Source organism: Phacochoerus africanus, chromosome 8 (assembly GCF_016906955.1).
Source record: "Phacochoerus africanus isolate WHEZ1 chromosome 8, ROS_Pafr_v1, whole genome shotgun sequence".
Taxonomy (NCBI): domain Eukaryota; kingdom Metazoa; phylum Chordata; class Mammalia; order Artiodactyla; family Suidae; genus Phacochoerus; species Phacochoerus africanus.
This window is the reverse complement of record NC_062551.1, coordinates 50,464,472-50,491,752: the sequence shown is the minus strand read 5'-3', so window position 1 is coordinate 50,491,752 and position 27,281 is coordinate 50,464,472. Positions and strand designations below refer to the sequence as shown.

At 50.1% G+C, this 27,281-nt stretch overlaps 1 protein-coding gene across 3 annotated transcripts; it reads left to right on the top strand.

Annotated features, from left to right (window-relative positions):
* Positions 1–6,504: 6,504 nt before the first annotated feature.
* On the top strand, positions 6,505–21,940 carry PLAUR (plasminogen activator, urokinase receptor). Of its 3 annotated transcripts, none has more exons than XM_047791612.1 (7): positions 6,505–6,660; positions 8,299–8,409; positions 10,560–10,703; positions 18,722–18,874; positions 19,443–19,577; positions 20,160–20,306; positions 21,374–21,939. In XM_047791612.1, the coding sequence occupies exons 1-7, from the start codon at positions 6,612–6,614 to the stop codon at positions 21,625–21,627; spliced, it is 993 nt and encodes a 330-aa protein (XP_047647568.1). In that variant the 5' UTR covers positions 6,505–6,611; the 3' UTR covers positions 21,628–21,939. The 3 variants fall into 3 exon arrangements, with proteins under 3 accessions (XP_047647568.1, XP_047647567.1, XP_047647569.1); XM_047791611.1 differs by lacking the exon at positions 6,505–6,660 and adding an exon at positions 7,741–7,847 and having other exon boundaries at positions 21,374–21,940; XM_047791613.1 differs by lacking the exons at positions 6,505–6,660; positions 19,443–19,577 and adding an exon at positions 7,741–7,847 and having other exon boundaries at positions 21,374–21,940.
* The last annotated feature ends 5,341 nt before the right edge of the window (positions 21,941–27,281 follow it).

The window sequence follows — 27,281 nt, the reverse complement described above, 5'->3', positions numbered from 1 at the left end:
TTAAAAAAAAAAAAAGAAAGAAAGAAAAAAAAAGAAAGAAAAACCAGAAATGTATTGTCTCACAATCTGGAGACTGGAAGTCCAAAATCCAGAGGTTGTGAGGGCTGTGTGCTGTGCTGATATGCTGGCAGTCTTTGGCTGGCAGCTCATAATTCCAATCTCAGATTTTAGCATCACATGGCCTTTTCCCGTGTCTCTGTCTTCACGTGGCTATCTTCTTCTTTTTTTTAATTGGAATACGGTTGACTTGCACTGTTGTGCTAGTTTCAGGTGTATAGCAATGTGAATCGGTTATCTGTACACATATACCCATTTCTTTTCTGATTCTTTTCCCACATAGGTTATCACACAGTCTTGAGTAGATTTCCCTGTGCTAGACAGTAGGTCCTCGTTCCTTATCTATTTTTTATTTTATATATAGTACATGTGTGCATGTTAATCTCAACCTCCTAATTTATCCCTCTCCACCCACCCCCACGTTTCCCTTTGGTTTATATAAGTTTGGTTTCAAACTCTTTGCGTCTGTTTCTGTTTTGCAGATGTGTTCTTTCACACATGGCCATCTAAAGACACCAGTCACACTGGTTTAGGGGCCCACCCCACTCCTTTGTGACCTCATCTTAACTAATTACTTCGGGCAACAACCCTGTTTCCAAATAAGGTCACATCCTAAGTACCAGAAGTCAGGACTTGGACGTCGATGCACTTCTCCCTCCCTCCCTTTCCTATCTTTCTTTTTCCTCCTTCCTTCCTTTCTTCCTTCCTTCCTTTCTCTCTCTTTCTCTCTTCCTTTCCTTCTCTTTCTTTTTCTCTCTCCCTTCCTTCCTGCCTTCCTTCTCTTCCTTCTCTTTCTTTTCTTTCTTTCTCTCTCTTTCTCTCTTTCTCATATTTCAATCCCTACTAGGGACTTTTTATCTATTAGCAACATGAGCCCTTGCAATGGAATGGTTATTTCTGCTACTGCAGCTAACTGGGGAAACCTGAGCTGCTCAGTGCCAGAGGCAGGAAAATCTCCTTCGCACAAACTCAGCACATCTTTCCCCTCTGGATCCCCTCTTCTCCCCAGGTCACCCCAACCCCATGAAGCCAGAAGGAGGCGTGGCAAACGGGATGAAGGGAGGATGGGATGGAAAGAGGTTGGGGCTTCCAACAGCTGGTTCTCGTCCCCCCAGGGCAGTGACACTCAGCGTGGTAATTTTGAGCGTGGGTGGTAGAGCCAGGCTGCTTGGATCCAAGATCTATACTTACAAGTCATCTTAGGCAAGTGACTTAATCGCTTGTATTCAGTTGCTATTATTGCTGTAATAAATTACCACCAACCTAGTGCCTTAAAGCAACAGAAAGGTATTCTCTTACAGCACGGAGGTCAGAAACCTGAAATGGGTCTTAAGGGGCTCAAACCAAGGGGTTAGCAGAGCAGTGCGCCCTCTGCAGATGGTAGAGGTGCAGTGGTCTCCTTGCCTTTTGTCTTTTTCTTTTCTTTTCTTTTCTTTTTTTTTTTTTTTTGGCGGAACCTGCAGCATATGGAAGTTCCCGGGCCAGGGACTGAACCCAAGCTGCCTCAGTGACAATGCCGGATCCTTAACACGCTGTGCCACAAGAGAACACCCTCCTTGCCTTTTTCAGTAGCTGGAGCTGCACCCCTTGCATTCCTTGGCCCGTGGCCCCTTCCTCCATCTTCAAATGCGGCAGCAAAGCAGCTTCTCTCTCTGACCCTGCTTTTATCTGCTTCTGCCTATAAGTTTCGAGTCACCCACCTCTGTAAGGACACTGGTGGTTACAGGTAAGACCCACCCAGATCATCAGGATAATGTCCCCATCTTAAACTCCCTGACTTAATCACATCTGCAGAGACCCTTTCTTCCCATGAGGGACATTCACAGGTGGCAGGCTGAGGACCTGGCTATCTTGGGAGGCAGGTTCAGCCCACCACACCTTTCTAAACCCCCGTTTCCTCGACTGTAAAACAGGAGACTCCGAAGATTCACTGAGTTATACAGAAAAGCACTCAGACAAGTGCCGTGCATAGCACAGGCATCCAGTCGCATTGAAAGGGGAGGGGACTCATTTAATGGCACCCCTTTGGGCCTCAGTTTCTCTGTCTGGAAAATGGGGGAAGAGGGGAGGAGATCGTGGGGGTTTCCCAGCTCTGCTGCTCTTGAGGGGTATTCCTCTTCTTCTTCTTCCTCTTCCTCTTCTTCTTCCTCCTCTTCCTCTTCTTCTTCCTCCTCCTCTGCTTCCTCCTCTTCCTCCTCCTCTGCTTCTTCTTCTTCTTCTTCCTCTTCTTCTTCCTCTTCTTCTTCTTCTTCCTCTTCCTCTTCTTCCTCTTCCTCCTCTTCCTCTTCCTCTTCCTCCTCCTCCTCCTCCCCTTCCCCTTCCCCTTCCCCTCCTCCTCCTCCTCCTCCTCCTCCCCTTCCCCTTCCCCTTCCCCTCCTCCTCCTTCCTCTTCCTCTTCCTCTTCCTCTTCCTCTTCTTCTTCTTCTTCCTTTTTTTTAGGGATGAACCCTCAGCATATGGAGGTTCCCAGGCTAGGGGTTGAATCAGAGCTGCAGCTGCCAGCCTTCACCACAGCCACAGCAACTCCAGATCCGAGCCACGTCTGCAACCTACACCACAGCTCATGGCAATGCCAGATCCTTAACCCACTGAGCAAGGCCAGGGATGGAACCCACAACCTTATGGTTCCTAGTTGGATTAATTAACCACTGAGCACGACAGGAACTCCTCTCACCTGCTGTTTTCTCAGTCTCTCTCTCCCTTCTCTGATTCCCCCGGAGTCTGTCTTCAGCCTCTAGCTCTATCTCTCTCGCTGTGTCTCCTTCCCTGAGTGTGTATGTGTGTGTGTGTGTCTGTCTGTGTGTCTCTCTCAATCTCTCTCCCTCTGTCTCTGCATGAGAATTCTCCTCTCCTCAGCCCTGGGAAGCCCCCGAAACTGTGGGCCTCACCAGGAACCCCCAGGCAGGTAAGAGACGGGCGAGGCCCAGGTGAGTCACAGAGGAAGGAGCTGACATTCCAGCCGCTTTTCTGGCGTCTTGCACAGCCCAGCCTCCTGCCTGCCCCCTCCCGTGTAACACGTCACTGGACCTCACAGTGTGTGTCACTTGAGACACAGAGAGAGCAAGTCAGAGACAGAGATAGAAAGAGAGGGACCAAAACAGAGGGGCCGAAACGAAGATATGGAGAGAGACTAAAAACAGAAAAAAAGATATAGGAGTTCCCATCGTGGCGCAGCGGAAACAAATCCGACTAGAAACCATGAGGTTGTGGGTTCGATCCCTGGCCTCACTCAGTGGGTTAAGGATCCGGCATTGCCATGAGCTGTGGTATAGGTCGCAGACGTGGTTTGGATCCTGCATTGCTGTGGCTGGGGTGTAGGCCGGCAGCTGTAGCTCCGACTAGACCCCTAGCCTGGGAACCTCCATATGCTGCAAGTATGGTCCTAAAAAGCAAAAAAAAAAAAAAAAAATACAGAGACACAGAGAGAGGGAAACAGAGTCAGAGAGAGACCGAGAGAAACAGAGACAAAGAAAAAGAGTAAAACAGAGGTAGAAAAAGACAGAGACAGAGAGACCCAAAAAAGGGGGGAGACAGATGGACAGATTTCCAAGACCAGAGCAGTCTGAGGTGGGGATGGGAGCGCTCTCAGTTTATTTCTCTAATTCTTCAAATAAGAGAGAATATCTCTGCCTGGAGAAGTGAGCTCATCCAGCCCGGAAGTGATAGGTCCAGACCCCACGGCTCCATGTGACCCTCAACCTGAACTTACTTTGCCCTAAGAGATGCCTCCAGCCACCCCAACCCCAACCCTATTTCACAGCTGGGAAGAGCAAGATCTGCCAAGTGAAGCCACCTGCCCAGGGTGCCCCAGGAGCAAGTGGCCGAGCTGGGTCTCAGGCCCACCTGGACCAACACCCCAACTTCCTCTCTCCTCATTTCATCTGCATTCACATGCCACTCCATCTTCAGGCCAACCCCAAGAGGGGCCCCTTTTGCCACATGAGGAAGTCACGGCTTGTGGGAGAAGGGTATCTGTTGACCCAGGTGACGTATCCTGCTGTCGTCAGCATGACAGCCGCTGTCCTCAGACTCCTGACGGCACTGCCTTCCTCCCCATACCACAGAGAGGAAATTCAGGGCCAGAGTCTAATAACAATGGCAGTGATGTTTTTGCTGAAAACTTACTACATGTCAGGCATGATGGCAATCAACTGGGGGGCCCTTTTTATGTCCTTAGCCCACCAGCCCTGGGAGAGAGGCACTTTGCTTTCCCAATAAGGGACTTCAAGCACAGAGAGGTGAACTAACCTGCCCAAGACCACACAGCTGATGTGTAGCTAGAATTTGAACCTTCATAGTCTGATCCCAGACCCCACACTCTTAACCCCTAGGCTGTACTGCCTCTTAGAAAAGAGGATTTCTGGAGTTCCCACTGTGGCTCAGCAGGTTAAGAACCCAAGTATCCATGAGGATGCAAGTTCAATCCCTGGCCTTATTCAGGGGGTTAAGGATCTGGCATTGTTCTGAGCTGCGGCATAGGTTGCAGGCGAGGCTTGGATCCTGCGTGGCTGTGGCTGTGGCGTAGGCTGGCAGCTGTAGCTCTGATTGGATCCCTAGCCTGGGAACCTCCATGTGCCTTGGGTGCAGTCCTAAAAAGAAAAAAAAAGAAAAGAAAAGAGGATTTTTTTTTCAGGATTTTTCTTACCTTGTCTTAAAATGATTACCTTAAGACTTTGGTGAATTAGTAAGAATAACAACAGTATAATCATTTTCACAGTGGCAGGGGTGACTAGGGCTTACTCACAGCCTACAGCTGTGTCCCTCCCAATTCTGTTTCCGTCACACTGGCCTCTCTGCTGTTCCTTAGGTCGCCTCAGGTCCCCTCCCACCTCTAGACCTTTGTACTTACTGGCTATTTCACTTCCCTGGAACTCTTCCTGGACCATCTGCCCATCTTCTCGAACTACATTCAGCCTCTGCTCAAAGGCCACCTCCTCAGGAAAGCCCTCCTGGATCACCTGGCCTAAAACCAACCTCGCCTCACTTGTATCCTTGAACCTCCTTTGTTTTTCTGCATTTTACTTATCACTGCCTTATGGTGACAGATTAGACAGCATATATTCACTCCCTACTGTTTCAAGGGCAGGGACTTGGTTTCCTGCCATGTCCCCAGCTCCTGGACCGTTGCCTGGCACAAAGTAGATCCTCAGTAAATGTGAAGAAATTTTTTGAGTCCTCCATGTGGGCCAGTGACTGCTTCAGGCATTTAACTGCATTACATTGCTCTGACTGGTCAGAAGCATCCTGGGAGGGAGAAATGACTTTATCTTTTGTACTCTTCCTTTTTAAAAAACTTATTGTAGGAGTTCAGTGGTAATGAACCCAACTAGGATCCGTGAGGACAGGGGTTCGATCCCTGGCCTTGCTCAGTGGGTTAAGGATCTGGCAGGCCGTGAGCTGTGGTGTAGGCTGACAGCTGCAGCTCCAATTTGACCCTTAGCCTGGGAACTTCCATATGCTATGGGTGCGGCCCTAACAAGACAAAGAAAAGTATTTTAATAAAACATTTATTATGAACTCTTACCAGTTATTACAAACTTTTACACAGAGGAGACAGAATGGCATGTAAGTTAGCTTGATATAATCGATAGATTTTTTTTTTTTTTTTTGCTAGTTCTTGGGCCACTCCTGCGGCCTATGGAGGTTCCCAGGCTAGGGGTTGAATTGGAGCTGCAGCCACCTGCCTACGCCAGAGCCACAGCAAAGCTGGATCCGAGCCGCGTCTGCAACCTTCACCACAGCTCACGGCAACGCCGGATCCTTAACTCACTGAGCAAGGGCAGGGACCGAACCCGCAACCTCATGGTTCCTAGTCGGATTCGTTAACCACTGTGCCACGACGGGAACTCCTCGATAGATATTTTTGCTATTTTGCCTTTCCTTTTCCCCAAGGTATTTCAAGGTAAATGCTGACACCACTGTCTTTCAACTTCTAACACAACTTATCACAGTGGCAGGGGATGACATGGCTTACTCAGTGAGCATCTGTAAAATATAAGAATAATTTTCCCACATAACCACAAAGCCACTGTCATAACTTTTTGGTTTTTCTACTTGTTTGGCTGAAGTGTTTTAAGGTAAATTGGAGATGTTATTTCACCCCCAAATACTTCAGCGTACGGCTCTAAATCATAAAGACATTCCTCACATAACCACGATACCGTTATCCTTCCCAACAAGACTAAGGAAAGCCTTGTATTATCTAATAATCAGCTGCAGATTTGCTATCGCAAAAAAAAAGTTTTAATCCGAGGTGTGAGGTCCTTTGCCCAAAGTCCCATGGCAGGAAGAGAACTGGAATTTGCACCCAGGCAGTGTGGGGACAACTGTGACTACGGCCAGCATGAGTCAGAGTAGAGCCAGCCCCCCACCCCGGGCTGGCCGCGCCCTGGTAAGGGAAATTTTTGAGGAAGAGGGGGGTGCCCCACGCATCTGGAGCTGACTCCTTCTTTCGCAAAACGTCTGGGAGGAGCCCCCGGAGCCACAAAACCGTCTCCTTCCTGGGGCCAGACTGAGAAGTGCAGGGAGACGGCAAACAGGAGCCGCTGCCGGACATGGGCTGCCCCTTGCTGCTGCTGCTCTTGATTCAGATCTGCGTTCCAGGTAGGGGCTGGGTGCCTGAACCCCTGCTCCGGGGAACAGGACCGATGGCGGGGGAGGGAGAAGGAGGGGAGGGGAGGGGAAAAGAGCTCAAAGTCTGATGAGTTGGAAGAGGAGGTCTTAGCCTCCAGCATCCCCCCAACCCCGAGCCCACACTCATGCTCAAATAATTCTGCTATCTGCAGCCCCACACAGCACAGTACCTGGCAACCAGTAGATGCTCAGGAAATATTAGTTGAATAAAGGCACTTGACTTCTGCCACCATTTGGCGAGTGCGTTCTTGATTCCAGGCACTCTTCTAAACTCCTTCCTTGCAATTTCCAACTGGGCGGGCAGTAACTATTTTAACTCCGTTTCACAAAGAAGAAAATAGGCACAGAGAGGTTAAGAAACTGGCCTGAGGTCACACAGCACTCCATGAATAAGTGGGATTCTGACCTCGTAGGGGCGTCTCACAGCCCTCTCTTCTCCCCCCTCCACACACACACGCACACACACACACACACACACGCACACACACTTGAAAGAGAGGGGACAGCGCTTCATTTTACAAAAGGTCTAAAGAGAGGCTGAGCGTCGCAGAGCCAGGGTTCGGGGACCCAGAACTTGTCCTTCGAGGAGCCTTTACTGTTTTCAAGCCGACAAGACCCTCTCAACTCCTTTCCCCGGAAAATGTAAAAAGTGTTGAAAAACGAAAGGAAATTGGGAAGGAACTGTCAGGGCGGGGCGGGAGTGGGGGTGGGGGTTGGGAAGTGGTTTAGTAATGAATACCTCGGAAAGCTTTCCGGACCGCGGGAGGCCTAGAATGAGTAATGACTCGGGGCAACTCGGAATTTGGAGTGGGGAAGGGACCGCAAAGGGGGTCCGGGGAAGGGATAGGCCTTGGGGCGGGGCTAGTGGGCGGGGCTAGAACGTCGGGGCGGAGCTGGCGGGCGGGGCTATGATGTAGGGGCGGAGATGGTGGGCGGGGTTAGAACGTCGGGGCGGAGCTAGTGGGCGTCGTTGGGACGTCGGTGGGCGGGGCTAACAGCTCCGGAGCAGCTAGTGGGCGGGAGGAACTCTTCCCCCGTGGCTCTGTCAGTTGCGGTTAAACTCTCCACAGGGCTGATGGGCGAAGTTAAAAGTTTTCTTGGATTGTTGGATGGGGAGAGAACGCTGAAGAGAGGCCCCGGAGGGGAGGAGAATTTGTGTGTGTGGGCGTCGTGGGGGGCACCGGGAGCCGGGGTAGAAAGTAAAAATCCGCTGGTGTCGGTGAGGGTAAACAACCCTAGAAGAGCTCTCGAGGCCGAACAGACCGAAGGCGGGCGGGGTGGAGGAAAGGACCTAAAAGGGAGCTGGGCTAGAACGTCCACACGCGCAGAGACTTTGGGATATCAGACTTTCAGGATGGGCCCGGCGCGGACAGAATTAAAGGGGAAATGAGCGAGAGCAGGGCCTTGGAAGGACCTGTAGTCGGGGAAAGGTCTTCAGGGTAGAGCGCGGAGTTAGGACGTTGGCCTAAAGATAGGCTCGAAGTACAGCTGGCTGGAACACCTGGGCGGGCACGGGGCCTGGAGACTTGGTCCCAGGTGTTAGGGCTTAAGGAGGCGAGAGGGGGATCCTGGTGCTGAGAAATAACACTCTCCTCCCCTCTGCCCCAGCCTCCTGGGGCCTGCGATGCATGCTCTGCAAGAGGACCGGGAATTGCAAAGTGGAAGAATGTGCCCCTGGCCAGGACTTCTGCAGGACCACGATCCTGCACATATGGGAAGGTGAGTTCCCCCAGTGCCCCCACCACCACCTCCAGGCAGGGAATGCGAATGCGAGTGACTGAAAAACCTTATCTAGCAAAAAATCAGGGAAATGCGCACCAAAAAGACAATGAGACTCAAGACCCACCAGGTTGACAAGCATTTAAAAATCTGACAAGGGAAGTTTCCATCCAGGCTCAGCGGAAACGAACCCAACTAGGATCCATGAGGTATGGGTTTGATCCCTGGCCTCGCCCAGTGGGTGAAGGATCTGGCCTTTCGTTGAGCTGTGGTGTAGGTCAGAGAGGAAGCTCAGATCCGGATTTGCTGTGACTGTGGTGTAGGCCGGCAGCTACAGCTCTGATTTGACCCCTAGTCTGTGAACTTCTACATGCCGGCAGTGTGGCCCTAAAAAAAAAAAAGTTCTTAACAGTATGTTTGTGATATGAAAAACAGGAAAGAACCTGAAGTCAGTGGTCAGCAGAGGAGAAACATGGCATAGTCACATATTATAACCCACCACAGCTTAAATGAAGGAACTAAGGTTCCAAGTATTAACATGGATACATCTCAAGTCTGTGGCGCACCAGATTGTGTCTAAATAAAAAACTTAAGATTGAGAGGAAAAAAAGTGTATTGCAAAGTCTGATACCTTTTGAATAAATAGTATACAAAAATTTTAAAAAATAGAGATTCTCTTGGTGGCCTAGCAGTTAAGAGTTGTGTGTTGTCACTGCTGTGGCTCTGGGTTGATCCCTGGCCCAGGAAGGAACTTAACACGCTGTGGGCGCAGCCAAAAATAAACGAATCAATTTGCAAAATATTGATCCAGAAATTCCTCAATCTGCAAATAAATGATAGTATATATTGTTACACATAGAGAGTGTGAGAGTTGCACCAGAGGTTGCCTCTGGACGGGCATAAGGGGAATGGGATTGGGAGGGTGGTAAGCAGCAGGATTTACCTGACATGTGGAGTATGGAGTTCCCAGGCCAGGGATCAGATCCAAGCTGCAGTTGTGACCTAAGCTGAAGCTGCCACAACATTGGGTTCTTAACCCACTGTGCCAGGGGCCAGGGATTGAACCTGTGTCCAGTGTTCCCAAAAGGCCGCCGATCCCATTGCACCACAGGGGGAATTACTAACTAACTATCTTTTTTTTTTTTTTTTTGGTTTTTTAAGGGCCGAACCCACGGCATATGGAGGTTCCCAGGCTAAGGGGTCAAATCAGAGCTGCCACTGCCAGCTTACACCACAGCCACAGCAAGGCAAGATCTGAGCTGAATCTGCAACCTACACCACAGCTCATGGCAATGCTGGGTCCTTAACCCACTGAGCAAGGCCAGGGATCAGACCTGCGACCTCATGGATACTAGTCAGATTCATTTCTGCTGAGCCACAACAGCAACTCCACTAGTCCGGTTCTTAATTGGCTGAGCTACAACGGGAGCTACCTATCTTTTAAATTTGGTGTCTTTTTTCAAAAAATATCTGAAAACATATATGGCAAAATGCTCATATTTTATAAAGTTCAGTGATGAATGCACAGTATTTATTATATCATTCTCTTATACTTTTTGGTAAGCTTGAAGCATCTTCCTTTAAAGATTCCCACTAGGGAGTTCCCATCGTGGCTTAGTGGTTAACGAATCCGACTAGGAACCATGAGCTTGCGAGTTCAATCCCTGGCCTTGCTCAGTGGGTTAAGGATCCCACATTGCCATGAGCTGTGGTGTAGGTCACAGATGCGGCTCGGATCCCCCGTTGCTGTGGCTCTGGCGTAGGCCAACGGCTGCAGCTCCGATTAGACCCTAGCCTGGGAACCTCCCCTCCATATGCTGCAGGAGCAGCCCAAGAAAAGGCAAAAAGACAAAAAAAAAAAAAAAAGATTCCTATTAGAGGCATATCCCTGCTAAGCGTACCAAGCTGAGAGGGAGGGGTAGATGGATCCAGAAGTTCCCAGAGATAGTGGTGTCACTAAGAGAGACACTGGAGGGGCGGGGGCGCGGTAGGGGGGAGATAACTCTAGAGAAGATAGAATTGGATTCGAGCAAGAGGAGAGGCCTGGGCAGGGATCAGCCCTGGGAGTGGGTGACCTTATAACCAGGTCACCCCAGAGGCTGATTAGGCCCAGCAGAGCCTGTGGGGTGACAAAGAGACTTTCCTCACAGGAGGTGAGGAGCTGGAGGTGGTGGAGAGAGGCTGTGCCCACCCGGAGAAGACCAACAGGACCATGAGCTATCGGACAGACCTGCAGATCGTCACCCTTACAGAGGCCATGTGTGGCTCCAATTTGTGCAACCGGCCCAGTCCTGGTGAGTAAGGCAGTGCTTGCCATCCCCAGCTCCAAAGCATCCCCACCTCAGCCTTATCCCCATCCTGATCCCATCCCAGTCCTATCCTACCTCCACCCCAACTCCATGCCTGACCCCAGCTCAGACCTTTCCTTCTCCCAAATACATCCCCAGCCCCAGCTCAGCCTCACTTTCAATCCCATCCCCAACTTTGTTTTACTCCCAACACTCCCAAATGCAAACCCATCTTCCCTCCAAACACGTCAACTCCATCCCCCAATCAACCTCATCTCATATCAGACTGTCCCCAATCCCACTCCCAACTGCACACACACCCCATCCCTAATCCTTTCTCATCCTGTACTTGTCTTGTGTATGTGTCGTTGTTTTGTATAAGATGCAACACCTTCCTTTAGAAGCTGTACACACCGCTTGAGGGATAGGTGAGGTTCCTCACTGCGGTTTTGCCATCTAACTTTTCTCAGGGGACAGGAGATGGTTCGGGCAATAGATGCTTTGTGTCTTGGTCCCTTAGCAGACTAGAGATACCAGAGACTTAAAAGTTCTTAAGGCACATCAGAGAGGAGGGGATCAGACAGACGGTGGGCCCAGAAAGTTTCTTAGAATTGACGATCCTTGAGTTAAAGGGGAAGAAAATTCAAAGAAATTTCATGTTTGTTTTTGTTTTTGTGTTTTAAGGCCGTACCTGCAGACTATGGAAGTTCCCACGCTAGGGGCCCAAGCAGAGCTGCAGCTGCTGGTCTACAACATAGCCACAGCAATGTTTAGCTCTGAGCCACATCACAACTTAGGCTGGATCCTTAACCTTCTGAGCGAGGCCAGGGATCAAACCCGCATCCTCATGGACACTAGTCAGGTTCTCAGCCTGCTGAGCCACAGCAAGAACTACCTCCATAAGGTTTTTTGTTGAGTTTCATGGCTTTGGGCTCTGGTCAGTTTCAGAAAAAGATTTAGAGGCGTTCCCTGGTGGTCCAGGTTAAAGATTCAGCTTTGTCACTGCTATGGCTTGGGGGCGCAGATTAGATCCCTGGCCCAGGAACTTCTGCATGCCAGGGGCATGGCCAAAAAAACAAAAAGGAAAAAGACTTAGAGAGGCTCAAATTCCCAAGGTCTCACAGGAGAGGAAGGGTGGGGAAGGGTAGACCCATGGTGTGAGTTCAGGCAGACATTCCTCTTTCTGGCCCTGGTGAGGAAGGAAATGGTCCAGGCCAGGCGGGTCACGGGCGACCGACACGTCAGCAAGCAGAACGCCGCCGGATGCACTGGGTATTTTCTTGCTCTTCATCCTTCCTGATTCTGTTAGATTGTCATTTATCTTGCCCTCAAACTTTTATCTGTTGGTGGGGACTGAATCAGATGTTTATTTTCAAGTAAGTGACAAAAGAGAGGATGCTAGCTTCCTCTCTCTGTTAGATGTGCTGAAAGAAAGCACTAATAATTGAATCCTAGTAATACTTGTAATCAGAAGTAATATTCAGGAGTTCCCGTCGTGGTGCAGTGGTTAACGAATCCGACTAGGAACCATGAGGTTGTGGGTTCGATCCCTGCCCTTGCTCAGTGGGTTAAGGACCCGGCGTTGCCGTGAGCTGTGGTGTAGGTCACAGACGCGGCTCGGATCCGGCGTTGCTGTAGCTCTGGCGTAGGCTGGTGGCTACAGCTCTGATTGGACCCCTAGCCTGGGAACCTCCATATGCCGCGGGAGCGGCCAAAGAAATGGCAAAAAGACAAAAAAACAACAACAACAAAAAAGAAGTAATATTCAAAATATTTAACAATAGGGGTTCCTGCTGTGGCTCAGCGGATTGAGATCCCAACTAGTATCCATGAGGATACAGGTTTGATCCCTGGCCTTACTCAGTGAGTTAGGATCCAGCGTTGCCACAAGCTGATCTGGTGTGGCTGTGGGTGTGGCTGTGGCTGTGGCCGGCAGTTGCAGCTCTGATTTGACCTCTGGCCTGAGACTCTCCATGTGCCTCCGGTGTAGCCCTAAAAAAAAAAAAGGACAAAATATTTACCTATTTGCCAGGGCAGAAGGCATTGACCAGTCAGGACAGACTCCCCTGGAAGCTTCCTACTGGGCCTGGTGATGCCCCTGTAGTGAATCTTGCAGACGTGATAGTTCTCAAGAGGAAATTGGAGAGTTTTCTGGTGGCTCAGCAGGTTCAGGATCTGGTGTCATCGCTGCAGCAGCTCAGGTTGCTACTGTGATGCAGGTTCAGTCCTTGACCCAGGAATTTCCACATGCCATGGGCATGGCCAAAAAAATAATAAAAATAAAATAAAGGAAGGGTTGGGAGTGGTCAGGAGCCCACCAGGGCGCTTGGGCAACAGCTGTCAATTCAGTAATTTAATAACTGATATACCTATGTCAGTCCCATTTATTTTTTATTTATTTATTTTTTGACCACACCCGCAGCACATAGAAATTCCCAGGCCAAGGATCAAACCCATGCCACAGCAGTAACAATGCCAGGTCCTTAACTACTAGGCTGCTAGGGAACTCCATCAGCCCCATTTCTGATGCCATTTTACCCTTCTCATGCTGATTAGAATAGTTGGTTAAACCACATCCTGTACCTACATGATACTTGGTCCATAGCAGTGACCAAGACAGCTGTGGGCCCTGCCCCTGTGGGGCTCATAATCGAGTGTGTGTTTGTATATGTGTGACAGACCCATCACCAGACAGTGACTGCTGTGACTCACATTAGTCAGAGCTGGGACAGCAAAGAAGTCAGGTCAATGATGGGGAAACAGAGACCAGAGGGGTCAAGGCCAGGATGACTAAGAGAAGAGGCTATGGGACATTGATGCAGGTCAGGGAAGGTTTCCTACAGGAAGCAACAGCTAAGCTGGATTTTGAGGGCTGAGTAGGAGTCAGACTGTTAGGACAGTGGAGGAGTTCGCGCTGTGGCACAGCAGGTTAGAGACCTGGCGTTGTCTCTGTGGCAGCACAGGTTCGATCCCCAGCTCAGGCGCAGTGGGTTAAGGATCTGGCATTGCTGCAGCTGTGGCATAGGTTACAGCTGTGGCTCAGATGTGATCCCTGGCCTGGGAACCTCCATATGGGTGCAGCCAGGAAAAAAAAAAAAATAACCCACAGTGAAAAGTGGTCCAGACAGAGGGAGCATCCGATGCAAAGACCTAGAGGTGAGTGAAAGTAGCAGGGCCGGAGGAAGGACGAGATGGAGCAAGAGGAACTGATGAAAACTGGTCAGGTCCCATTACCCAGGGCCTTCTAGGCTGCGGCGGGGAATACAGACTTCACCCGGGGGACACGGAAGGTCATGAAAGGGCTTAAGCAATGAGTGTCAAGATCAGACTTATATTTTTTAACAAGTTATTCTGGCCTCAGAGCGGAAGATAGACTGGAGAGAAGCAAGGATGGTAGAGGGAAGACAGGCGAGGGGAGACCGACTTGGAGGTGTGTGAGGCTGTCCAGATAAAGAAGAGTGTCCAGAAGTTCCCGCCATAGCCCAGTGGTTAACAAACCCGACTAGTATCCATGAGGACGTGGCTTCAATCCCTGGCCTCGCTCAGTGGGTTAGGGATCCAGCATTGCCGTGAGCTGTGGTGTATGTCGCAGATGCGGCTCGGGTCCCACATTGCCATGGCTGTGGCGTAGGCCGGCAGCTGTAGCTCCAATTCAACTCCTAGCCTGGGAACCTCCATATGCTGCAGGTATGGCCCTAAAAAGACAAAACACAAAAAGAAAAAAAAAAGAAGAAGAAGAAGCATGTCCACTGTGCAGATGGAGAGAAGGAGATGGGTTTAAGAAATATTTAGCAGGTAGATAATCAGGACTTAGTGATGGATGAGACGTAGGAGGTGGGTCTGCAGTTCTGGTCATGATGCAGACTCTTGTATCAGACCCCCACCACCACCACCAATGACAGCTGTGAAAGCTGGACAAATTAGAAACAGTTATTGAAGTCACTCAAGAGCAGCAGATGAAGAGAGGAAGTTGAGGTGCTCCAGCCTTTGAAATAAGGGAAGCACAGAAGTTGAGTTCCACAGACAAGCTGGCTTTTTTCTTGAGCGCACTTTGTAATTCATGGTTCTGGAGGGGAAGTAGAACACAAATAGAAAGAAATCATTGCGAGACGGAAAAGGCAGAGGTTGGAGTCTGCGGCTGCCAGAGTGTCTGGGAAATGAGAAGTGAAATCCTGGAATGCATGGAACCACAGAAAAGGGAGTCCCCAAATCTGCAGATTTCCTTCAAGTCATTGGCAAGCTGTACATGCATAGGGTGAGGCTCCAAGAAACTCACAGAAAATAGTATCTGGGAAACTACAGAACTGAAGAGGGATTCCAGCAGGCATATGGTGCTGGGGGACTGAGGTTGCCAAGTTGGAAAGAGAGGTCTTGGGCTTTCCTCTGAGACCACACTCTAGGCGTTAGGGCAACACTGAAACAGACCAGCCATAAAAACGCCTACATCCAATCTTCAACAGGAAGAAAACCTAATCCTCTTTGGCAAAAGATGAGATCATTTAGAGCCTTTAAAAATCATCTTCATGGGAGTTCCCATTGTGGTTTAGCAGTTAAGGAGCCCGACTAGTGTCCATGAGGACACAGTTCGATCCCTGGCCTCACTCAGTAGGTTAAGGATCCCGCATTGCCGTGAGCTGTGGTATAAGTCACAGATGCGGCTCGGATCTGGCGTTGGTGTGGCTGTGGTGTAGGCCAGCAGTGGCAGCTCTGATTCGACCCCTAGCATGGGAACCTCCATATGCCACAGGTGCAGCCCTGAAAAGAAAAAGAAGAAAGAATTGTCTTCATGGAGTTCCCACCATGGTGCAGTGGGTTAGGAATCTGACTGCAGCAGCTCCACTCCTTGCAGAGGTGTGGTTTCAATCCCAGGCCCAGCACAGTGGGTTAAAAGAGCTATCATTTCCACAGCTGTGGCTTAGATTCAATTCCTGACCCAGGAACTTCCATATGCCATGGGTATAGGCATAAAAAGAAAAAAAAATTGTCTTCTATATCTGGTACAAGGTCAAAACTTGCAAGGTATCCTAAAGGAAATAGAAAAGACCAATTGACCAGAAACCAAGAGAAAAATCCAACAATTGAAACAGACTTGGAGTTCCCATCATGGCTCAGTGGTTAACAAATCCGACTAGGAACCATGAGGTTGCGGGTTCGATCCCTGCCCTTGCTCAGTGGGTTAACGATCCGGCGTTGCCGTGAGCTGTGGTGTAGGTTGCAGATGCGGCTCAGATCCCGTGTTGCTGTGGCTCTTGCGTAGACCGGCAACTACAGCTCTGATTACACCCCTCCCCTGGGTACCTCCATATGCCACAGGTGTGGCCCTAGAAAAAGACAAAAAGACAAAAAAAAAAGAAAAGAAAGAAACAGACTTACCATGATTTAGATATTGGAGTTATTAGACTGGGAACCTTAAATAGCTATGATCAACATAGTCAAGACAATAGCAGGATCTTTTTTAGCAGAAATCTGGAATCCAGATTTAAAATGAGTCCAATAAATAGAGAATAGGGGCTGAAACTCAATAGACATGCTTAATGGAGATCAGAAACAGCAAAGAATTAGAGAACTAGAGGACAGGGCTGTAGGAGTATCCAGAGTCTGCCAGATTTCTCCCTAGGGGACTTAGGTCCATCTCAGAGATGTGGAACTCAGGAGATGGAGCAATTTGGAGAAGATGGTGTCTTGTTTGGGGCATGTAAAGATTCAGGTATTTGATGGATAGTCAGGGGACCTCCAGGAGGCACTTGGGTGTACAGATGTGGAGCCCAGAGAGAAATCTTGCCTGGAGAGAGATTTATGAGGTCCTAGCAGATGGGTGGAGATGAAGCCATGTCAATGGATAATATCCCATGAAGAGAGTGTGTATCATGAGAAATGATAAAAAAAAGGGGGGGGGGCTTAGGACAGAGCCTGGGGATCTCCCACGTTTAGAAGAGCAACATGGGAAGAAGAGTTCACAAAGGAGACCCACGGGTGCTATTTTGGCAATGATGGCAATTCATGTTTTTATTTTCATGGTAGTTTCTATGAGAAGACATGGGTGGTTGGCCTTATTTTTCTTTTGCGAGGGTGTGGGGAAGATTCGGCTTTGGATGTAAGTGATTCACCTAATTATAACTGCTGGCCTGCCAGTTGAGAGCCTTGGCTGAGGCAGCCCTCCAATTTCTCTAAGACCTGGCCCAAACTCAACTCAGATATCTGGGGTCAGGAAGAAGAGGGCATGCCAGGCTTGGGAATGGTGTGAGCCAAGACCTGGACCGAGGAATGACTCTGGTGTTTCCAGGGAAAAGTAACTCATCCCCTTGGCCTGGACGGGAAGGTGCATGTGAGAGAAAAAAATTATCACAGATCAATCAAGTAAGGCTTTGACCTCTGACCCAGTTGGGTAGTATATTATCTATTGCTGCGTTAGAGATTGGGCCAGAGCTTAAAACAAAAATAAGCGTGTATTATTTCACAAAGTTTTTGAATTCAAGAGTCTGGGAATGGCTTAGCAAGGTGGCTCTGGATCTTTCAAGGGTTTTTGTTTGGTTTTTGTGGGGGGTTTTTTCCTTTTAGGGCTGTACCCACAGCATATGGAAATTCCCAGGCTAGGGGTTGAATCGGAGCTGTAGCTATTGACCTACACCACAGCCACAGCAACACCAGATCCAAGCTGCGTCTGCAACCTACACCACAGCTCACGGCAACACCAGATCCTTAACCCACTGAGCGAGGCCAGGGATCACACCTGCATCCTCATGGATACTAGTCAGATTAATTTCCCCTGAGCCACGATAGGAACTCCTTTCACAGGGTTTTAGGGAAGAATGAAAGTAGGGTGCAGTCATCGGAAGGCACCCAGGGTACCTTCATTTATGGAGATAATCAGCTCCCATGGTTGTGGCAGAGGCCTCAGCTCCTCATCATGGAGACCTCACAGTGGGGCCACCTGAGTGTCTATACAGCGGGGCCCCAGCTTCCCCCAGAGACAGTGATCCAGTGGAGCCAGGAAGAAGTTGCAGTGTCTTAGATGAACTAGCCCAGAAGCCACGCACCATCATTGCCACAATATCCTATTGGTTCCACAGGTCAGCTTTATTCCTTGTGGGAAAGGACCACACAGGGGCACAAACACCAGGAAGCAGGGTTCACTGGGGGCCATCTCCGAGGTTGGCTACCGCAGGGAGCAATAGAAGGGTTTTAAGTAAGTGTTTGTTCTCCCATTCATTCATTCACTTATCAAATATTTCTTGAGTATCTTCTCTGGCTCTGGCCCTGTTCTGGGTCATATTGGGACACAGTAGTGACCAAGACGGCCCTGGCCCTACTACCTCTTGGGACTGAATCCAGCAAGGGAAACAGACTTGTCACCAGAGTGGGCAGGACTGGGACTGGGGAGTCCAGCCTGGGAAGTCAAAGGGGGCTTCTTGGAGGAGGTGAAATTGGAGAGGATGACCCCTTGCAGAAGGAGAAGGAGATACAGAAAGGAGGCAGCGAGGGACAGTGTTCCAGGCAAAGGCAACAGCAGATGCAAAAGCTGGGTGTCAGGCAGCACATGCACTCAGGGACTGAGGGCAGCCCGTGTGGCATAGAGTCTGAGGGGCCGGGGGAGGGAAATGAGGCAGGAAGGGTGGCCAGGACCCAGCCTTTGATGGGCTTTGAATGCCACTCTGAGTTCTGTGGATTTTATTCTGAGAGCACCGGGGACCCACGGAGGAGTTTTGAACAGAGGAGAGGCAGGGTCAGATTTGAGAATTAGAGACTTCCTTCCAGGGCTGTGTGGGATGCACTGGGGTGGGAAGGGCAAGAATGGAAACCAGGAGGCCAGGGAGGAAGCCGGTTTTGAAGGAGGTCTAACCTGGTCATGGAGCCGGAAAGGAAGGGATGGATTCTAGAAAGATTCAAGAGGTGGCACGTGCAGGACCTGATAACTGGCTGAAGGGTGGGATGAAGAAGGATTGATGCTGATGTGAGTCCTCAAGGGAGCTGGGTCTCTAGGACTCTCCCCATGGAGCCTCACCCTCCTGCTCCTTCCCAAACAGGCCGGGCTCCTTTCTTTCCCCGAAGTCGTTACCTTGAATGTGCTTCCTGTGCCTCATCAGACCTGAGCTGTGAGCGGGGCTGGGACAGGAGCCTGCAGTGCCGCAACCCTGGAGAACAGTGCCTGGATGTGGTAACCCACCGGAGCCTGGAAGGTGAGCCCCCACCTGCCAGCAGCTCCTCCTCCCTGCTTTGCTCCTCCCCAAGGCTGTACTGAACAACCCCCAAAATAACAGGGGCTTTAGCAGGGTAGAAAGTACTCACAAAAAGTCCAGTGAGGGGAAGTCCAGGGCCACTAGGGCAGTTCCACAATCACCAGGAACCTAGATGCCTTCTCATTCCTTCCATAGTGTTTCCATTCTCAAGTTTGCCTCTTAGTCCAATATGGCTGCCTGAGCTCCAGGCCTTGTGCCCAAGTTCCAGGAAGGAGGAGGAGGGAAAAGATGGGACAGAAAGGGGGCACCCCTCCTTTTGGGAAGGTTCTCTTTTCTGGAAGTGCCATAAAACCTTCCTACTTAGATCCCACTGGCCAGAACTTAGCCACATGACTATACCTACGGAGGCTGGAAGTTGTATCTTTTGGCTAGACAGATGGCTGCCTCCAAGACAATGAGGGCTGTATAGTGAAGGATGTAGCAGAGGACGGATGGCCAACTGTGGCAGCTGGCGAATTCAGTCTCAGCCCCTCACCAGCAATCTGACCTCGTCCTCTGCCCTTTACAGGGAGTCCCGGGGATGAGCGCCACACCCGAGGCTGTGGCAACCTTCCTGGCTGCCCCGGCCCCACCGGCTTCCACAACAACCACACTTTCCACTTCCTGCGGTGCTGCAACACCACCAAATGCAATGGGGGCCCAGGTAAGGGGCAAGGGACCTGGCGTGAGGCCCAGGATTGGGGCAGGGAGGTGCACTCTGGCTGACTGCTGCTCACAAGCAAACCCCTCTGAAAAATGAACCTACCAAGCCCCTCTTCAAAGAAGGATTCTGTGTAGGGAGTTCCCATTGTGGCTCAGTGGATTAAGAACCCAGTACCGTGTCTGTGAGGATACAGATTCGATCCCTGGCCTTCCTCAGTGGGTTAGCGATCCCTCATTGCTGTGGCTGTGGTGTAGGCTTGTGGCTACAGCTCCAATTCAACCGAATGTGGCAAGTGGCTACCACATTGGACAGTGTAGCTTCAAACTGCAAGCTCTCTGAGGGAAGGGACTGTTTTGTCTTACCCAGTGCCGGGCCAGGTAGGGACCAGGATGGGGCTCGTGGGTAGCAGGGAGCTGGGATTTCCCTCACAGGCCCTGGAGAACCCTCCCAAAGTGGGTGCTGTTCTGAGCCTGGCCACAAGGAGGCCCCATGACATCTCGGGTGGAGAGTTGGGAGTCCTGGGGGGGTGATGCTGTGAACTCCCTGTGCTAATTTCCTTGGTTTGTGTCATTTTCTCCCTAGTCCTCGATCTTCAAAAGCTGCCTCCAAACGGCTTGCAGTGTTACAGCTGTGAGGGGAACAGCACTCATGGATGTTCCACTAACGAGACTGCCCTCATTAGCTGCCGAGGCCCCATGAATCAATGTCTGGAAGCCACAGGCACTAACGGTGAGGCCCTTAGGTGACTGGGAGAGAATACTTATGGGGGGAATGGCCTTCTGCAAGAGGGGACTTCCTGTCAAGTTGGATTTAATTGAGATGGATCTTCTTATTGGAAAAGGCGGGGCTTCATTCAGGAGAGTGCAAAGCATAGTAAAGAATTAGGACTTGTTCATTAGGAAATGGATCTTTGAGCCACAGAAACATGGACTTTGGGGCTGGGACTTCCTGTGGACCTCATGGGAGTCCATGCTGTGCCATCCTGGGCAGGTCCCTCTATTCCAGTGGTCCTCAAACTTTGGGGTCTCAAAAGTCCTTCATGCCCTTAAAATGTATTGTTTATGTCAGTTATACCTGTAGATATTTATTGCATTAGAAATGAAAACTAAGAGACTTTAAAAGATGTATATATTCATTTTTAAAGAACCACTGGAGTTCCCTCTGTAGCGCAATGGGATCAGCAGCATCTCTGCAGCTCCAGGACACAGGTCTGCCCCGGCCTGGCCCAGTGGGTTAAGGATCCAGCGTTATCATAGCTATGGTATAGGTCGCAGCTGCAGTTCAGATCTGATCCCTGGCCTGGAAATTTCCATATGCCATGGGGAGGCCAAAAATGAACATAAAAATAAATAAAAAATAAAAGAACAACTAGGAAACTCATGACAGGTGAGCGTAACACAGTTGTTTTATGGAAAAGAAAAGACATTTTCCAAAAACGAAAAAAAAAAAAAAATGTAACGAGAAGGCTGGCATTGTTCTAGCATTTCGCCATTTCTTTAATGTCTGGCTTCACAGAAGACAGCCTGATCCTCATATCTGCGTCTGCACTGAGTATGTTGCAAGATCCCATGCCCTGAGGTTTCTGGGAAATCCTGTTGAACCCTTGTGAGAGGAAAAAAATGCCGCATGATGTTTTAGCATTATTGTGAGAATAATGTTGGCTTCACATATCGCCTGGAAGGGTCTGGAACCCAGGGTCCCAGGACCATTCTTCAAAGTGCTGCTTTCTCCAGGCAGCGGCCACAAGGTGGCAGGTCACCCAGCCCCAGGTCTCACAGGATCTCCTCTCTCCTCAGGCCTGGGGAACCCAAGCTACACTGTCAGAGGCTGTGCAACCCCTTCATGGTGCCAAGGCCTCCACGTGGCTGAAGCCTTCAGCCTGACCCATCTCAACGTCTCCTGCTGTACTGGAAATAGCTGTAACCAGCCAGCCCTGGATGTCAGGCCCCGCACTGGGGGCGCAACGCGGCCTGACCCTGCCCACTTCAGCTTCTTTGTCACCCTGCTTATGACTGCCAGACTGTGGGGAGGCACCCTCCTCTGGACCTGAACCTCACACCCCCACTGCCCTGGCTGGATCCAGGGGACCCCTTCGCCCTTCCCTCAGCTCCAGCCCTGCCGACTTGCTGTGTGACCTCAGGCCAGTGTGCTGCCCTCTCTGAGCCTCCGTGTACCCAGCTGTCAGAATGCTTATCTCAGAGGAGACTTGTGAGAAGCAGAGGAGAAAAGCCAAACAAAGGCTGCGGGCCAGCAGGCTAGAGCTCTTGTTATGATGAATATTGTTGCCGCTATTATTGTTATTATTAATTATTTGTTTTATTTAATATTTTATACGGAAATAAAGATTTTTCTACCAGTGAACAAAGGCAGGTCCGCCCTTCGCCATGCGGGACGGATGGGGGCGAGCGGGCACCTTTCCTCAGGCTCCTGGAATTAGGGGTCACATTGTGGGAACCAGGCAATCGAGGCCCGAGCCTGGGGAGCTGTCCCATGGAGGCTTCCACCTTAAGCCGCCTCCATCTCTATTTCTGGGCTCCACATGCAACCTTCTAACTCACTCCCCCAAGCACTAAGCTGCCAGTCTCTTCTCCCACATCCAGAGATCAAGGCTACTGCGCTGTTCTGAGGAGACGTGCCTGCATTTCCTGGGGGTTCTGAGATGGGAGATGAATAGGAGATGACCCCCGAGTGCCCTGCGGTGAGAGGCAAGGACAGGACTGCGTTCCCCTGCTGCTCCGGGGGCCGGCGATCAAGGCTGGCCTCTCTTTCCTGGGATGCCCTCAGAATGACTGTGAAAAAGACACAACTCCCGTTTCAGTGGCACTCTTTGAACACAACAGGGAAGAATTCATGTTTTCCCTGGTTTGCCAAGAGACTGAATTACATTCCCATGGCTTAGGAAGAAAAAGGACTTTTTTCAGAGTTCCCATTTTGGCTCAGCAGGTTAAGAACCCGCCTAGTATCCATGAGGATGCAGGTTCCATCCCCGACCTCACTCAGTGGGTTAAGGATCCGGCATTGCCGCGAGCTGTGGTGTAGGTCACAGATGAGGCTCGGATCTGGCTTGGCTGTGGCTGTGGTATAGGCTGGCAGCTGAAGCTCCGACTGGACCCCTGGCCTGGGAACTTCCATATGCCCCAGGTGCTGCCATAAAAATACAATAAAATAGGAGTTCCTGTTGTGGCTAAGTGGAAATGAATCTGACTAGGAACCATGAGGTTGTAGGTTCGATCCCTGGCCTTGCTGAATGGCTTAAGGATTCGGCGTTGCCGTGAGCTGTGGTGTGGGTTGCAGACACGGCTCGGATCTGGCGTGGCTGTGGCTGTGGCTGTGGCGTAGGCCAGTGGCTATTGTTCCAATTTGACCCCTAGCCTGGGAACCTCCATGTGCCACAGGTGTGGCCCTAAAAAGCAAAAAAGAACAACAACAACAAAAAACAATAAAGTCAAGTCTCTGGGGAAGAATCCTTCCTGGCCTCTTCCTCACTTCTGGGCATTGCTGGCAATCCTTGGCTTGTGGCCGTATCACTCCAGTCTGCCTTGGTGCTCAGGTGGCCTTCCTTCCTGGCTGTGCGGCTCTGAATCTCTTTCCTTATAAGGATATTAGGCATTGGATCGAAGGGCCTGCCCTAATCCAGTATCACCTTAACTTATCACATCTACAAAGACCCTATCTCCACATAAGGCCACTTTTTTTTTTTTCTTTTTTGGCCACACCAGCAGCAGGCAGAAGTCCCCAGACCAGAGATCAAACCTGCACCACAGCAGCAACTGGAGCCACAGCAGTAATAATGCTGGGTCCTTAACTGATAGGCTACCAGGGGACTCAAAGTTCACATTCATAGAATCTGGCGTTTGGGATTTCAACATATTTGGCGGGGGGGGGGGGGGGGGGGGCACATTTCAACCTACAACACCAGCTGGTTTCAGATACATGGCCCTAGATAAATCAGCCCATCCATCTCCAGCTGTTCCAGCCAGCCCATTTGGGCCCCAGTCCCTTGAGCAGACACGCACCGATCCTGCTGTGCCTTGCTCAAAGTCCTGACCCACAGAATCATAAAACAAAGAGGTTGTGCTTTTACACGGCTGAGTTTTGGATAATTTTGCTATGCTACAGCGGTTGGCTGGAACAATCAATTGTTTGTCTGATTTTTTGCTAACTCCCCAGGAGCATTTCCATAACGGGCAGTGTCTTTTATTTGCTCCCTACAGTATTCCCAACACCTAGAAGAGTGCCCAGGGCATGGCAGGTGATGAAGAAAGGAAGGAAAAACTGCATCTTCTATGCAAAACCTGGGCTAGGGTTATATTGCCCATGATGCCCTAAGGCAGAGTTGAGGCCAAGATGACATTTTCTGAGATGCTTCGTAATTAAAAGTGAGGTTAGTTTCACTTTCCCTGTAATGCCCTACAGCACAGATTGTGTTGCAGAATCCAGCCCTCACACAACCAAAGCCCCCCTAGTCAGTCAAGGAATTCTCTCCCACTCAGGTTTGTGCTGCCAATAACAAAACTGAGTTTGGTGCAAACAAAAAAGGCTTTTATTATTATTTTTTTACAGCCTCACCTGCAGCATATGGAAGTTCCCAGGCTAGGGATCAAATTCGAGCTGCAGCTGCCGGCCTACACCACAGCCACAGCAACACCAGATCCAGGCCTCGTCCGGGACCTACGCTTCAGCCTGCAGCAACACCGGATCCTTAACCCACCCACCAGGGCCGGGATCAAACCCACATCCTCATGCATACTAGTCAGTTTCTTAACCTGCTGCACCACAGTGGGAACTCCAAGACAGGCTTTCATTCAATGGCCAGAGAATGGAGAAGCGGAGCTTAGGCTCTAAAATTTCCTTCTCCCTGACTGCAAGCTGGGACAAGCTTTTTATAGAAAAGTGTGGGGAGTTCCCTGTTGGTCTGGTAGTTGGGACTAGGCACTTTCACTGCTGCAGCCTGAGTTGGATCCCCAGTCTGGGAACTGAGACCCAGCATCAAGCCACTGCAGGCTGAGGTGGCAGGGAGGGTTGAAAAAAAAAAAAAAAAAAAAGAGTGGGAGTTCCCATCATGGCTCAGTGGTAACAAATCTGACTAGAATCCATGAGGAGGCAGGTTCGATCCCTGGCCCCGCTCAGTGGGTTAAGGAGGCTCCTGGGGATGGGGGTCTTTTGTCATCCTGATTCGTGGCAATGGGTGGTGATTTTCCAGAATGCAGTTCAGGACTCTTTTCTGCCCTCCTATGGCCCCTTGCTGTCTGGGTGGGAACTGGGTGAACCCATAGGGTGTAGCAGGTGGAGACCTTATTAATGCAATGAGATGGTAATGAGCTGTAGAGCAACCTTTGTCTTGGTTTTGAATTTCAGTCAGCTTATACTGGTTTCTCGAGGTTAAAGCCCTCATGTCTCTGTCTTGTAAATGCAGCTAGAAGATTTAGTTTTGGTTCTCCAAAAGTCCACTGGAAGTAAGGATTTTATTAGAAATTGGGGAGGGGAGCCTTCCTTACCTCCTTGCCTAAGACAAGTGTACTTGTTTTGTAGAGACAGTTAAGGAGCAGGTTAGGACCCTTGGGTTGCTCCCCTGGGTGACAACTGGAGGCTAGGATTGCATCCATCAAGATACCCCAGAGCAGAGACAGGAGGCTGGGAATACAATTCCCATGATGCCTCACAGCAGAAATAGAGGCTAGGACTACATCTCCCATGAGACCCTACGGCAGAGAGAGAAGGTTAAGATCTCAAGTCTCATGAGGCCCTAACAGTGGGGATCAAAGGATGGAAATGTATGTCCCATGGTGCAGATATTGGGGCTAGAGATAAATTTCTCATAATGTTCTACACCAGAGCTCATGATCAGGACCTCATCATTAATGGCTCCCAAGTTTTTGTTCAGGGATCTTGGTTGCAGGAAATAAAATCTGTTTAAGCTGACTCAAGCAAAATGACAGCATCATTGGAAGTTTAGAATTCAAGCAAAAGCTAGGTCTCTGGACTGCACCAGGGACAAGACACAGAACTGGAAAGCCGTGTGTGAAATCAATGTTGTGCCCCTTTTGCAAAATCTCTGTCTCTCGGTCTATGTCCCTCTCCCCCCTGAATATTTGGTTTCCCTCAGGGGCTGGGCTTCCACTTTAGTTTTGTCTCCTCACAGACTACCTTCTTCTGTTTCAAACATAGCAGCCAAATATGACCTTGAAATGTCAAATGCCAATGAAACTTAGCAGGACCCTGTGGGTCACCTCAGCACAAGCCTTTGTGTCCCCCCACTCTTGTTTGTAAGGAATAGGCCTCGCTCAGCCTCCATGACCCCCCAAAGGGTAGGTTGGGTTACTCATCAGAGAAGACCCCCCCCCTCCCCAGAGACCAGGGAGGAACAGTCAAGAAACAATAGTGCAGCCCTGGGGCAGGGTCCCAGTTCCTCTTCAAGGAATATACACAGCAATAACTTTGAGCTCTTCTGAGGAGCTAAAACCCCCAAGAAGTGGAAGACATTATGAAGACGGCTGCACTCCAGGACCACCAGAACCAGTCCTGAGGGCACCAAACACCAACTTTGACCAAGAATGAAAGCGTGCCTCTGCCTGATCCTTATCTGTGGCCCTATTTTCTACACCCAAACTATAAAACTACTTCCTCATCTCTCCCACGGGAGGGCACAGTCTTTAGGGTGTTAGCCTACTGTGGCCTCCTTTGCCTGGCAAAGCAATAAAGCTATTTTTTTTTTCTCCTTTGCTCCAAATTCTGTCCGCATGTTTCTATTTGGCACTGGTGGACAGAGGCCAAGTTTCAACAACACCAAGAACTACTTGTGTCTGGTTCTAAAATTTTTTTTTTTTTTTTTGGTCTGTTATCCTTTTAGGGCCACACCCGCGGCATATGGAGGTGCCCAGGCTAGGGGTCTAATCAGAGCTGTAACCGCCAGCCTACACCACAGGCACAGCAACTCGGGATCCGAGCCACGTCTGCAACCTACACCACAGCTCACGGCAACGCCGAATCCTCAACCCACTGAGCAAGGCCAGGGATCAAACCCATAACCTCATGGTTCCTAGTCAGATTCGTTTCCGCTGCACCATGACAGGAACACCCTGGTTCTAAAATTTTAATGAACAGACTCTTCTCTGATGGGGTCCAGTTTGGGTCAAGACTTGCCTGTGACCCTCCTCGGCTATGGCCAGGGATGTTTACATCAAAGCCCCCCCCCCCCCCCCCCCGGTATAGCAGTAAACAGATATCCACTGCTCCTGCACTTATCCTGTTAGGAGACCATTGACTGAAACCACTCACCTCAGCCAGGCACAGTAATAACCACTTGCAAAAGGATCCTGAGCCAGACCAAGTACGGGCCAAGCTAGACAACTGGCAAGAGACAACCAGTCTCTTTCCCATAAAATGGGAGACTGTGAGCTGTGTGGCAGAGCAGTTCTCCTGGGTTCCTTTACCCTCCTGCTCTCCACCCAGACACCCCTTCCCAAGAGAGCCTTTTGCTTTGTCAGCACATGTGTCTCTGTGGACAATTCATTTCTGAGTGTTAGACAAAAGCCCATTCTCGGGCCCCGGAAGTGGTCTCCCTTCCTGCAACGATAGAACACAGCCCACAGCCCAAAGATGGTACATAGCCCAGTATCCTGCCTCTGGCCCCATGGGCTGTGTACACATTGTAGGGGAGCAACTGAAAAAGAACACTGCTCCTTAGAATGTTTTAATCTGCAA

What these genes read in the sequence shown, in the direction of transcription:
- PLAUR (XM_047791611.1), top strand. Translation starts at nt 7,766, where the DNA reads ATGGGCGAAGTTAAAAGTTTTCTTGGATTGTTGGATGGGGAGAGAACG. An exon ending in AACCCACCGGAGCCTGGAAG is followed by an intron (nt 18,875 to 19,442) that starts GTGAGCCCCCAC and finishes TGCCCTTTACAG; the next exon opens with GGAGTCCCGGGGATGAGCGC. An exon ending in CAAATGCAATGGGGGCCCAG is followed by an intron (nt 19,578 to 20,159) that starts GTAAGGGGCAAG and finishes TTTTCTCCCTAG; the next exon opens with TCCTCGATCTTCAAAAGCTG.